The sequence below is a fragment of the Gymnoscopelus microlampas genome (assembly GCF_963454915.1).
Source record: "Gymnoscopelus microlampas genome assembly, chromosome: 2".
NCBI lineage: Eukaryota > Metazoa > Chordata > Actinopteri > Myctophiformes > Myctophidae > Gymnoscopelus > Gymnoscopelus microlampas.
The window spans coordinates 26,915,927-26,927,837 of record NC_139939.1 but is presented as its reverse complement, the minus strand read 5'-3'; the positions used below and the strand labels follow the sequence as shown (position 1 = coordinate 26,927,837).

The 11,911-nt window shown below is 39.0% G+C and overlaps 3 protein-coding genes and 1 long non-coding RNA gene across 5 annotated transcripts; all 4 read right to left on the bottom strand.

Annotated features, from left to right (window-relative positions):
- Positions 1 to 1,494: 1,494 nt before the first annotated feature.
- Positions 1,495 to 2,812, bottom strand: LOC311052921. Its single transcript, XR_014601574.1, has 4 exons — positions 2,561 to 2,812; positions 2,382 to 2,442; positions 2,226 to 2,273; positions 1,495 to 2,098 (listed from the first exon to the last, which is right to left on the bottom strand). It is a non-coding gene; the product is annotated as an uncharacterized lncRNA (long non-coding RNA).
- A 1,311-nt stretch (positions 2,813 to 4,123) lies between these two features.
- On the bottom strand, positions 4,124 to 4,768 carry LOC311054650 (uncharacterized protein; the record flags this gene model as incomplete). The annotated part of the gene is made up of 4 exons (XM_084070654.1): positions 4,124 to 4,285; positions 4,384 to 4,434; positions 4,546 to 4,611; positions 4,706 to 4,768. 4 exons carry the CDS (start codon positions 4,766 to 4,768, stop codon positions 4,136 to 4,138), a joined length of 330 nt encoding a protein of 109 aa, XP_083926780.1. The 3' UTR covers positions 4,124 to 4,135.
- A 567-nt stretch (positions 4,769 to 5,335) lies between these two features.
- Positions 5,336 to 7,859, bottom strand: LOC311052844 (uncharacterized protein). 2 transcript variants are annotated; one of them, XM_084068069.1, is made up of 8 exons: positions 7,770 to 7,859; positions 7,595 to 7,663; positions 7,439 to 7,489; positions 6,405 to 7,332; positions 6,052 to 6,117; positions 5,912 to 5,959; positions 5,628 to 5,675; positions 5,336 to 5,510 (listed from the first exon to the last, which is right to left on the bottom strand). In XM_084068069.1, exons 1-4 carry the CDS (start codon positions 7,842 to 7,844, stop codon positions 6,985 to 6,987), a joined length of 543 nt encoding a protein of 180 aa, XP_083924195.1. In that variant the 5' UTR covers positions 7,845 to 7,859; the 3' UTR covers positions 5,336 to 5,510; positions 5,628 to 5,675; positions 5,912 to 5,959; positions 6,052 to 6,117; positions 6,405 to 6,984. The 2 variants fall into 2 exon arrangements, with proteins under 2 accessions (XP_083924195.1, XP_083924196.1); XM_084068070.1 differs by having other exon boundaries at positions 6,982 to 7,332.
- A 2,741-nt stretch (positions 7,860 to 10,600) lies between these two features.
- Positions 10,601 to 11,911, bottom strand: LOC311052892 (uncharacterized protein). Its single transcript, XM_084068190.1, has 4 exons — positions 11,788 to 11,911; positions 11,611 to 11,671; positions 11,444 to 11,488; positions 10,601 to 11,348 (listed from the first exon to the last, which is right to left on the bottom strand). The coding sequence occupies exons 2-4, from the start codon at positions 11,656 to 11,658 to the stop codon at positions 11,082 to 11,084; spliced, it is 360 nt and encodes a 119-aa protein (XP_083924316.1). The 5' UTR covers positions 11,659 to 11,671; positions 11,788 to 11,911; the 3' UTR covers positions 10,601 to 11,081.

Here is an 11,911-nt window from a genome sequence, read left to right as displayed (position 1 = left end):
AACAAATATAGAACAGGAACTGTGTCTTTTATGAAGGAAGGTACTGTAGTAGACAACAAAGTGATAAGATATCAGATAAGAGCAGTGGATTTGGTTGCCTTGCTTAATCTGATAGGATTTAGCCATGAAGATAATTAAATGTGTGCACTGCACAAAGCAGTCAACAACAAACCCATTTCAATTATAGGGAATGTGTGACATCTTTCAAAAATGAGGCCTTTAATTTGACTTAAAAGGTGCGTGCTTATGCATGTGGATATGTGTGAGAGGGAACAGGTCGACACACACACATGCCCACACTTGCACAATGTCAGACGTGCAGTGTAAGGCATGATTTATAGTTTGATGCGCGCTGTATCGTGTACGGGAAACAGCAGATCTACAAGCTCACGTGTTGTGCTGCGACGTGTTGTGAGTTTGTAGATCAGTTATTTTCAGTGCCAGACACCGGCGCACACCCCTATAAATCAGGCTTAAATGTCTGAGGGTTTGAAGTTCCAACCCAGATGCACAGGTTAGGGCAAAGTGATGACCTTGTCACCTAGCAGTACTATTGCTGGGTTGGGTCACACCCGCCTTATGTGTGTTTAACTTGATCATGCAGAAATTATATACCAATGCACTAGGTGGCAGACGTAAGCTAGATACATATTTACAGCTGGTGCTGTATCCCATCAATCAAGATTGCTCATTGGGTGGTGGCACTGTTGGCTAATATGTCAGAGGTAATTCAGACTGCTGCGATTTTTATGAGAATCTCATGAATCAAGAGGGTTTATTTGTCACAACTACAGGTACAAAAGCAGCGAAATGCTAGTGTGGTAAGGTCAAGACAAAACTGTGCTAACAGCAACAGAACAATAATAATACTGGATATGATACAAAAAAGAAAGTATTTAAAAAAAGGAAAATAAAATAAACAAATATGATTAGTGGAGGGTCCTTGTTCTATACGATATGGTGATCATCAATTCCAGCTCTCTAAATAGCAACATGTTTTTCAAAAGTGCACATGAGGGATTTAGAGGGGGTGTTTTACTTTTGAGTTTTAATTTATAAACAAGCATTTCCAAAGTAACAATGACACCACAAATTAGAAAACAATACATTCTTTAATATCAGCTGGTTGTAACCAGTTGAGTGGTTTGATATCGGCACATGACAACATCATTGTTTGATATTGGCATATTAAGACAGTGGAATTAATGTTCTATCACAAGTCAACTCAGAAGAGTCTCCTCCTGTCTCCCAGAGCTAGGGATAGATGTCTGGCAGCTGAGTCAGGGTAACTGTGCAATACAGCAAGGGTTGCTGGTGAACCATAAACCCAGGTATTATGGGATCAGCACTGATCCTTTTCCTAATCTGTGTTCATCCAGTGATAGTGGTGTGCAAGCCCACTGGGTGGATATTATCCTGGGGTGTCGTCAGCACATTCCCACAGGTGTCACCACCGCCCTCACTAGACTAACAGAGGACAGGTTAAACCTATAATTAAGTTCTGACTCAATGTTTATTACTTCTTTGCAGTATCATGTTGTACATTCTTTGGATTTTATATCAGATAATAAATAATACATCACATTATAATCAACGAGAAAGAAAATTAAGGGGGGAAAACGAGATCAACACAATAAATCATCACAAACACAAGACAATTTCGATCCCTGACTTGCGCTATGAGAGCAGTTATACAAAAAGAACACTGGTAAAAATTTTAGTCCAACATGCGAAAAGTGAAACTTGACACCTAGATAACACCCACTCAGTGCAGTCAAACACACCATTTACATTGTACATATATTTTCATTGAATACCCAAGTGTTGGAGCTGAGTTGCTGTTTGACTTGATTATTCAGTTATCTCCTCTCCTCTCTGTGACGGGGGCAACTGTGGGTGGTGGCCGCGGGGCTGGAGTGACTGGAGGTGGAACAGGTACTGGTGGTGGTACGGGTGGTGGTACTGGTGGTGGAACAGGTCGTGGTATAGGTGGTGGTAGTGGTCGTGGTATAGGTGGTGGTAGTGGTCGTGGTGCTGGCTGTGGCCAAAAACCAGGAGGCCAGTAGGGGAAAGGAAATATCGGGTAGATGTACAATCTCTGTGACAAGAGAAAAAGTTAAACGTTCTGCTATTTCTGACTATAGTTTCTTGACAAATACAGTGTATTTTTTGATGTTTTTGTTGTCTTTTTGTTTTGTGTTATTGTTATTATTATAATGTTTTACCTCATCACTGTCAGAACTACTACTGCTACGCACATGTCGACCAGAATTCTGCAATAAAAACAAAGGGCTGATTGCTTTCTGTTTTATCTGAAATCACATGTAAACATATGTAGATGAGATCTCAGAGAGAGCTAAGTCAATAATTATGCTACTTACAGTCACATGGCAATCAATAAAAAAAAACAGCAGCAGAATAAACGTCTTCATGTTCTTGAAACTGAAAAATAAATTCAAATAATTTTAGATTAAAATTACCATAATCTTCCAATTAAAACTGTAACCATAATAGAATCATAGAACACAGTATGGGCATGAATAACATTTCAGTACTTTACCTTGCAGCTGATCCTTAATGAAAACTCCATTTGCTTTTGAACAGCTACCGAATGTCTTCATTGTAGTTTCCATGCTCTTCAAAGTGTGTTACTTCATCTCGGATGTGGGTAGACTCACGACAACCTCTGTGTACATAATCCAGATAGGTGTGAACGTTATCCTGTTTAATGGTGGTATTTTGAAACATATCCTGATCGTAATCCCAGTAGATTTGCAACAGATTCTGACACATGTATGAATGCTGTGTGTTGTGTGAATGTTGACAAATGACTAACACAGACCATTTGTTACAGGAGATTTACACACACAGACACACACGCACGCACACACACACACACACACACACGCACGCACGCACGCACGCACGCACGCACGCACGCACACACACACACACACACACACACACACACACACACACACACACAGACCGCACAATATACTTGTGTTTGTTAATTGCAGGGTAGAATTTGGAGAGGAAATTCTACCAGTGGGAGCTGAATAAACAGTATTGTTCCAGTATCACTTAACTTAATCCTAACTTCCCCTGGCAAAGCAATATTTTCATAATTCCTCCAAACACCTTCAAGTTATAAGTAAGCATCCTGTGTACTTTGATAGTACTTGTATCTACGACAATCAAAAAATATTCTTCCTCTTATATTTAAAGTCTCATTTATTTTGTTGATGTAGTGTAGTGAAGGGTCGGTAGACAATATTTCAAAGCAACATTAATTTTACTCTGAAATTTGACTATTCTGTCAATAATTATAGTTGAGTTAAATTTTTACACTTTCAGAGTTAAATTCACATTCCATATTTTTGCTCTGTTAATACAAAAAGCACCAGCAATAATCCACAACAACAAAACAACAATCTAGATGTGTTATAACAAGTAGAGATTCTACTTGTTCAAGTAGAACAATAAATGTCAATGACATGATAGATCACAAGAGATGAGGTACCGTAAGAGGTCCTACTTTGATTTTAGAAACCATTTGAAAGTACTGTAGCAAAATATTTGGCAGGTTAAGATAGATATGACTATGACGAACCTAGTTTTACAGGTTGCAGTGTTGAGCATTAACAGCTTCACAAAATGATTTTGCAGTATGTGGGCTTGACAAATACTACACTACAGCACTGTAGATAGACTGGCTGGCACAGCAATCGGTTATGAGTCAATAGAGCTATAGTTTTATAGCATTTAAGTAATGACAAAACAATGTAACATTTTAACAAGCTTATTTTCAAAACAGACAAACTTTCAGAAGTACAGGATTACATGCAGGCACTCCAATAAGCAATCGGTTGACAATAATCTTGTTTTGGATGTACTGTGTACTATTGAACTAGCAACAACACAATACAATCCTCAGTGTTCATTTAATATGAAAAATATTTATGAATACCAATAAAAAAAAACTCCCAGAGTAAAATGAACAGGGTTCCTTCAAGAGCACATATGAATAATAGACAGAGACATCTAAATGCATCTGACATGCTCTTTATTACATTCACAGATGTTAAACAGTCAAGTATTGTTTTACAAGTCATTACTTCATTGTGCTCCTCCTCTATCGTCCACCAGGAGGTGGTGGTGGTGGTGGTGGGGGTGGGGGGTGAGGTGGAGGAGGTGGAGGTGGTGCAGGAGGTGGTGCAGGAGGTGGTGGAGCAGGAGGCGGAGGAAAAAATCGACTGTACATGAGCAGGCGAAGGAATGATTGCTGAGGAGAGAAAATAAGATGGGATTGTGACAGCGAACTCCAGCAAAGATGAGGCTCATAACTTAATGAGTTAATGTGAATCATCCGTAAATACTGACCTCGCTTGAACTTGAACGCTTCACAATGACAGGACCAGTGTCACGATCAGCCTTTAAAAGCAGCAGAAAGATTGTTTAAGAAAAGAAAGTCAGTACTGTAGTTACAGTTCATGTAGCCTACATGTCATTGTTGTGATGTCTGGAACATTGGAAAAGGCTTACCACACAGCTGGACAAAAGTATGAGGAAGATAACAAGAGCAAGCATCTTCACTCCAGATGACTGCATCTGAATTTACAATAAACATCATCAAAGAAAATGCAATAACTCTCGAAAAGATAGTTTGTAATGAAAAATATATTATTTATAGCCAAACCCATACCTTCTTGACCGTCGCAGTATAACTCTCCCTTAAGTCCTTGATTTCAGTCTGGGGTATAGTCATCAATGTCCAATATTAAGACCAGCATATATATTGCCTTTCAGCCAATCACAATTCATATTATAAATCAAGTTTAATTATTTTGAAATTGTGTCTGCTATTGTACAGTATATAGCTTATTGTCTAAGTGCTGTGGTTTTGCAAAACAAGATTCAGAGACACTTATTAATCCATGTTTAGCCACAGAGATGACCATTTAACAGTATTAAGAGCATTGGTGTATGGTTGGGTTGCATACCATGACCAGTTGTGATATCTTTATGTGACTGATAACATTTAAAAATAGTTGTGGATATGTTGCTCAAACTTATACTTGAATTATGTGGGTGCAAACACCTGCATCAAATGCCCACAAGCATTAAAAGCATACATTACAGTACAAGACACGTCTTAATGTTGATCATGAACAAGTCTGTGAAATAGCTGCGGCCATAGTTATTGCTGCACAATCTATAATGAAATAAAAGGTGCATTTTAGTTTTGAGCACTTTCTAACGTTCAACTTCAGGAAATATACCAACTTTGAATAGTCAGAAGTCAGTATGTCAAAAATAAACACAGACAACAAAATGCATTTCACATAATTTTTTATTATATTCAGATAAAGAAACTCATATGAGAGACTCCTATTATTAGCATTAAGTACATTTATAACGCTGTGTTTCCTTTATCGTCCTGGAGGAGGTGGGGCCCACGCCTGGAGATATGGGAGGGAGTAAAGCATTCGTAGGTAGCTATAGTAGCGCTAGAAGAAAAAAGAAAAGGCCACACGTTTGTAACAGCAGACTACAAAAAAAAGATGCAGCTTTCAAAATATTTAAACCAATAACCAGACTGCACACAATCATTTGAAAATACTGACCTTGTAACCGGAACGCTTCTCAATGACATGACCATGGTCACGATCAGCCTTTAAAAGCATGCAGAGAATGTTACAATGTGATACGATCATCCGCTGCACACATCCATTAGAACAGTGGTTCTCAAACTTCTGTATGTATGTACAGTATAGCATGTGAACATATTGTATCAACGTGGGATAAATTTGTCATAACCAATATCAGACGACAGAGAGAGAGAGAGAGAGAGAGAGAGAGAGAGAGAGAGAGAGAGAGAGAGAGAGAGAGAGTATTAGACAATACTGACCTCATGGCCCAAATGCTTCTCAATGATATGACCATGGCCACGATCAGCCTTTAAAAGCAAGCAAAAAGCGTGTTCAATAACTCAGTAAATACATATTTAGAGTTCCAAATGTCCTTGTTATGATGTCCCGTAAGTCTTACCACACAGCTGGAGAGAAGTATGAGGAAGCCAACAAGAGCAATAATCTTCACTCCAAATGACTGCATCTAAAAAGGAGAATGACACAATTTCAGGTGAAATATCTATATGTACATGTATTATATCTATTAATATTAGACAGCAATTTTATGTGCAATATCTAATATATTATGCTCTCTCTTATTTGATATACCTTTTCTCTTATCTTGCTGTACGTAACTTTAATGCATCAAGTGAGATTCCTTGTATGTGATCATAATTAATAATAAACAATAAACACTCTGGAGTCTGATCCTGAAAATGCAATAACGCTGAAAATTATGATATAGGATAAAATAATGTCTCTATAGTTTACCTTCTTTAAAGTAGTATTCTGATCTGTTTGCAAAATCCTTCTATTCAGAGTTGTGGTATACTCAAAAAATGCAAGTCTTGTTTTGTCCACAATTATGTAGAGCATTTATATAGTGTCTTTTGGCCAATCACATTTATTATTTTATGTGTTATTGTATTTCTGTAAGTCTGGCCTTGCAAAACAGACAGATAAGTATCAACGTAGCTTTTTAATCCATTTTCAGCCACAGGCAGGAGTTAAAAAGCATTAAGAGCATTGGTGTATGGTTGCATGCTATGACCAGTCATGTGTCTTGTGACTTACTGGTGTATTTATTGCTATCAACGAAAATTGGAATCATGGGTCCGGAGAATTGGATCAGCAGCCTCAAAAACCTACAAATCATTGTAACCCTATCTAATTTTATGCTAACACTGCATTTTATTACCATGTTCTACACTTTTATCAACAAGAGGATGTATCGTACTGTATAGTATACCAACAAACTGACAGACAACAAAGTGTATGCTTAAATGTTCTAAATTGTACATATTTACTGATATTCATTAGTTGATACTGATATTAAATCATGTTATACACATTATTTGGCTGCAGGGGTAGTTGCTGCGGCTGGTGCTGGGGTAGTTGCCGGGGCTGGTGCTGGGGTAGGCGCTGCGGCTGGTGCTGGGGTAGTTGCCGCGGCTGGTGCTGGGGTAGTTGCCGCGGATGGTGCTGGGGTAGTTGCCGCGGCTGGTGCTGGGGTAGTTGCCGCGGCTGGTGCTGGGGTAGTTGCCGCGGCTGGTGCTGGGGTAGTTGCCGCGGCTGGTGCTGCGGTAGGCGGTGGTGTAGGGGCAGGGGCTGGTGCAGGGGCAGGGGCAGGGGCTGGTGCTGGATACAGTCGCTGGTACAAACTCCAGAGATAGAGCATTTGCAGGTAGTTACCGTAACCCTACAGAAGGAAAGCAAGAACAACATATAATACAACAATAAATGTATACAGTAACTTTTGCATGTGGTGCAAAGATCCTCTGTATGCATACAGTCCAAACACTGACCTCTTCACTGCTTGAACGCTTCTGGATAACATGATCAGGGTGTGGAGCAGCCTTTAAAAGCAAAGCAAAGATGTTGTTAAATAAATACAATACCATTGTGTTATGAATTCCAAAATGTCCTTATTGCAATGTCTGATTGCATTGGACAAGTCCTACCAAGCAGCTGGAGAGAAGTGCCAGTACGGCAGCAAGGGCAACAGTCTCCTTCACTCCAAAAGCTCCCATCTGAGAACAACGATATACATTCATTAATACCAATAAAACATTAAAGTACTCTAATGAATAAAAGCAATGATTCTCTCATGACTGGTAATTTTAAGGGTGATCATACCTTCTTGAATGGTGTGGTATAACTCTGTTTCTGAATGAGTCCTTGTTGTGATATAGTCGTTAATGCAAGACACATTTTCCATACGATATATATACAATAGTGTAGTCTCTTTCAGCCAATCACAGGGCTAATGAATAGGGTTCATATATTTTGCAATGTAAAGTGTTATATAGTGAGTTGTCTGGGTGGAACTGTGACCTTGCAAAACAAATACAGGTTTCAATAGCTTATTAAGTCTCATGGAGTAACAGAGAGCAATTAAGAAGAATTAAGAAGTCTGAATAAAGAAAATAGTGTGGAAATATTGCTGTAAAATCTCCATCTACATTGACATAATATGGGTGTGCACTGCAAAGATGCAAAAGAGTATCACCGTCATCTCAAAACAATTCAAGACAGTTGCGGCTGTCTGTCCAGAGCATGTAAGCTGTACAAACAGCATATACTGTAGATGTGTGTGTGCGAGCACATGCTCATGATATTACACATTGTATACCAATAATGATGCCCAGCTTATTACCAGCATGCACTCAAGCAAAAGCATGTATCACAGCACAGGTATACAGCCTCGGTACCCAGGCTTTTTTTTCCGGCTGAAAAATAAAAACACCACAGGTGACTGGACGCTGCTCATGCATGTTATCACTCTATTTAAAAAAGAATACGGAAACCTGCCTTCCTGTTCAGTAAAAGTGGGTGAGAAGGCTATTTTAAACATCCATATACAGTATAGGCCAATATCCAATTTGTCAGTCCTGGCTAAAGTTCTTGAAGGTCTTGTGATACTCCAATGACATTTTATCAACATCTCAGTCAGGTTTTAGACCATCATGCACTGAAGGATGGTAAATAATAATAATTTTGCACTTGACAGGAAGCAACATTGTGCATCACTCTCTATTGAAATGTCTAAAGTTTTGACTGTTGACTGCTACTAGACGCCGGGTGGGGCATGTATTCCCAACTTTTTCCCTCAGGAACGAAGCTAGTTGGGAATACATGCCCCACCTGTTTATGCAGTACCTGTTGCATTTGTTGTCAGAACAGAACCCATTGCATCAGTTCTCAAAGTTCCCAATGCGCTATACCACATGACCGACCGTCAAAATATGGAGATGCGGGGATCCCCCATGTCGTCAGAAACTACTGATGTCGAGTTGATGATGTACATGAGCATATGTGACTGAAGTTCCATTTTATACACTATAATTTATATAGGTGAAATATCATACATTTATTTGTGTTTTAACATGCAGAAAAGTTTCAGACAATTACACTTTGTGCCCTCAGGACATCTTTGTCCCAAATGCCAATCCAGAATTTGTCAAAATGGGTTTTGTGTGTTCTGCACCCTCGACATGAAATATATTGCAGAATGACTTGAAACTAAACAAATTAATTTAGCTAAATGCTTTTATATCCAAAATGAAAGATTTAGAGGCAGATTCTTTAACTACTTGAATCCTATAGCGTCCCTATTCTGGGCATAAAAGGCGAACATTCTGTGAAAATAGGCAAATATTTGCAGAAAATAGGACGATCTCACTGCACAGTGATACCTGACACTTGTAGATCTGTTTCTAGATCTGACATTTTAAGCTAAGAGATTCAGTGTAGAGAGAAAAAGGAAGGGCCCATGGACAAACCCTGTACCCTAATGTAGAAATCTCTTTTGAAATGTGATTTATTTTTATTTTGTCTCCTGTGTGTTGTAGTTTTGACTGTGTTTTTAAGTACTGCCTGTACTGCCTGTCGGGTCTCCATAGAAAATGTATTTTATTGTCAATGATGCCTGTCTGTCCTCGTTAAATAAAGCTTAAAAATACTGATATAAGGGCACGTCACACCAAACTATGAGTGCCGGCTGATAAACTCAAGTTGTGTGCGCCGACAGTTTTTTGCAGCCAGCACATTCTAAAAAACGGAGTAGCTTGCAGCACATTCTGTCCCAATAACCAGTGACACACCTGTCACTCACTTTCAGGACCCTCCCCGTAGCCCGAGCATCATGTCGCTTCCTGAGTCTTGGGACGGTCCGCCTTCGACTCACCCGATTGGACAGAGGGGGAAAAGCAGCGTCTGTCTCAAGGCGTATAGAACGCATAAACGCAAGGTATGTGTGACACACAGAAAGATGCACAGGACCATCAAACCACGTCATTCCCATTGAAAAGCATTGGCAGAATCCACCCTCATAGGTAGAATCAAAGTGCGGTGTGACCATGCCCTTATACAGTTAACCAAACCCCAGCAGTATTTCCTATGTTACGGTCTCATAAAAGTTGCTTCTCATGCATTGGAACAAAAAAGAAACCTACCACAAAAATTTGTCTCAGTGATATTACAAGCTTTTGGAGACACGCTCTCATATTTTGAAAAAGTCTGGGCATCTCTTCATTCAATGTCTCGCATCTTTAACATGAGTTTCACTTGCTATTTCTGATATTTGTTTTGATAATATGTGTGTACAAAAAAGAAAAAGGAGCACTCACTGTCAAATGTTGGCAACACTGTAAGACTGCAGCAGTGTAACTCTAAATGGTCTGACTCATGCCAACATGCCGAGTCTTTTGAACTGGATTGAATTGAAAGACAGAGAAAGATAGAGAGAGAAATTGAGAGATCACCATTTTTATTAAATCAGTACATTTTATGGACGGTTAATTTCTAGAGATAATCCTCTAAGTCTGGTAAATCCACTTATCTGTTCCTATATGGTTTCATATGGACATACCCATCCCAAAAACAACTTTACTATCCAAGTAGTATTCTCTTGTACGTGTTTTTTATAGCAGAGACAAAATGTAATAAGACATTAACATAAAACTTGCTCTTAGTCAGTTACTGATTTATTAATACATTTCAAGGACTGGGCACACATTTGTAATTTTTACAAAAGATATAAATGTCTCATTGCTTGACATCAGTTTTTAGATATCCATCAAATGTTCCACTTTTATCTGTACAGTACTTGTACTACAGGTACTACAGGCAGCCGGAATTTATGAAATAAATAATATATCACATTATATGATTAAATGAAAATGAAAAGGATCAACATAAAATCAGTAATCATAAACAAAATACAATTTGGACTGGATCCCTGATTTGCACAAAGAGAGCAGGCATAAAAAAATAAAAAATAAAAGCCTGGTTAAAATTCAACAAAGGTCAGTCCAAAATGAAAAAAATCTAACCTATATAACATCCATTTGGTTTATAAACTAATAGAATGCAGTCAAACACACAATAATACTTTCATTGAATACTCAAGTGTTGGAGCAGAGATGCTGATTGGCTAGCAGTGTATCCTCATTTCTTTTCCAGTTTCAAGCTGTCTCCTCTTGGCTCGGTGACGGGGGCAGCTGTGGCAGGGGCAGGTGTGGCGGGGGCAGGTGTGGCGGGGGCAGCTGTGACGGGGGCAGCTGTGACGGGGGCAGCTGTGGGTTGTGGCGGGGCTGGAGTAGGAACAGGAACAGGAACAGGTGGGTTTACTGGTGGCGGAACTGGTCGTGGTGGTGGTGCTGGTTGTGGAAAGTGAGGCCAGTAGGGCCAGAAGGGACGGTAGAAACCTGTGCTCTGTGGCAAGAGAAAAAAGTTACACTTTTACACATCTTTCCATTGTGTCTATACTTACAGCGTTTGTTTTGATTGTTAGTATTTGTAATTTTCACCTCATCACTGCTGGAATGACTTCTGCGTACACGTAGAGCAGAATTCTGCAACAAAACCAAAGGGCTATTGGATTCTTGTTTAGCTGAAATCAACCATTTTACTAATCTGACATATAACATTTAGATGAGACCTCAGAGAGGGCAAAGTCCAGAATTATGCTACTTACAGTCACACAGCAATTAATGAGGAAAATCGTCAGCAGAATAAACTTCATCGTGTTCTTGACACTGAAATAATAAAATACAAATGAGAATTCATCATCATTAATCATTATTTTTCCATTGAAAAACATAGAATACAATACTAGAGTACACAATAAGCATGAATAGATTTTCAGATTTACCTTACAGCTGGTCCTTAATGGAAACTTAATTTGCTTTTGAACAGATATCCTTATGTCTTCGTTGTAGTTTTCATGCGCTCTAACCTTCAAAGTGTGTTACATATCAGATGTGGCTAGAATCACG

Coding starts and splice junctions, on each gene's coding strand:
- LOC311052844 (XM_084068069.1), bottom strand. CDS start 7,844: ATGTGTCTTGCATTAACGACTATATCACAACAAGGACTCATTCAGAAA. Junction 7,664..7,769: donor ATACCACACCATTCAAGAAG/GTATGATCACCC, acceptor CGTTGTTCTCAG/ATGGGAGCTTTTGGAGTGAA. Junction 7,490..7,594: donor CACTTCTCTCCAGCTGCTTG/GTAGGACTTGTC, acceptor TTGCTTTTAAAG/GCTGCTCCACACCCTGATCA.
- LOC311052892 (XM_084068190.1), bottom strand. CDS start 11,658: ATGAAGTTTATTCTGCTGACGATTTTCCTCATTAATTGCTGTGTGACT. Junction 11,489..11,610: donor TCATTAATTGCTGTGTGACT/GTAAGTAGCATA, acceptor GTTTTGTTGCAG/AATTCTGCTCTACGTGTACG. Junction 11,349..11,443: donor GTCATTCCAGCAGTGATGAG/GTGAAAATTACA, acceptor CTCTTGCCACAG/AGCACAGGTTTCTACCGTCC.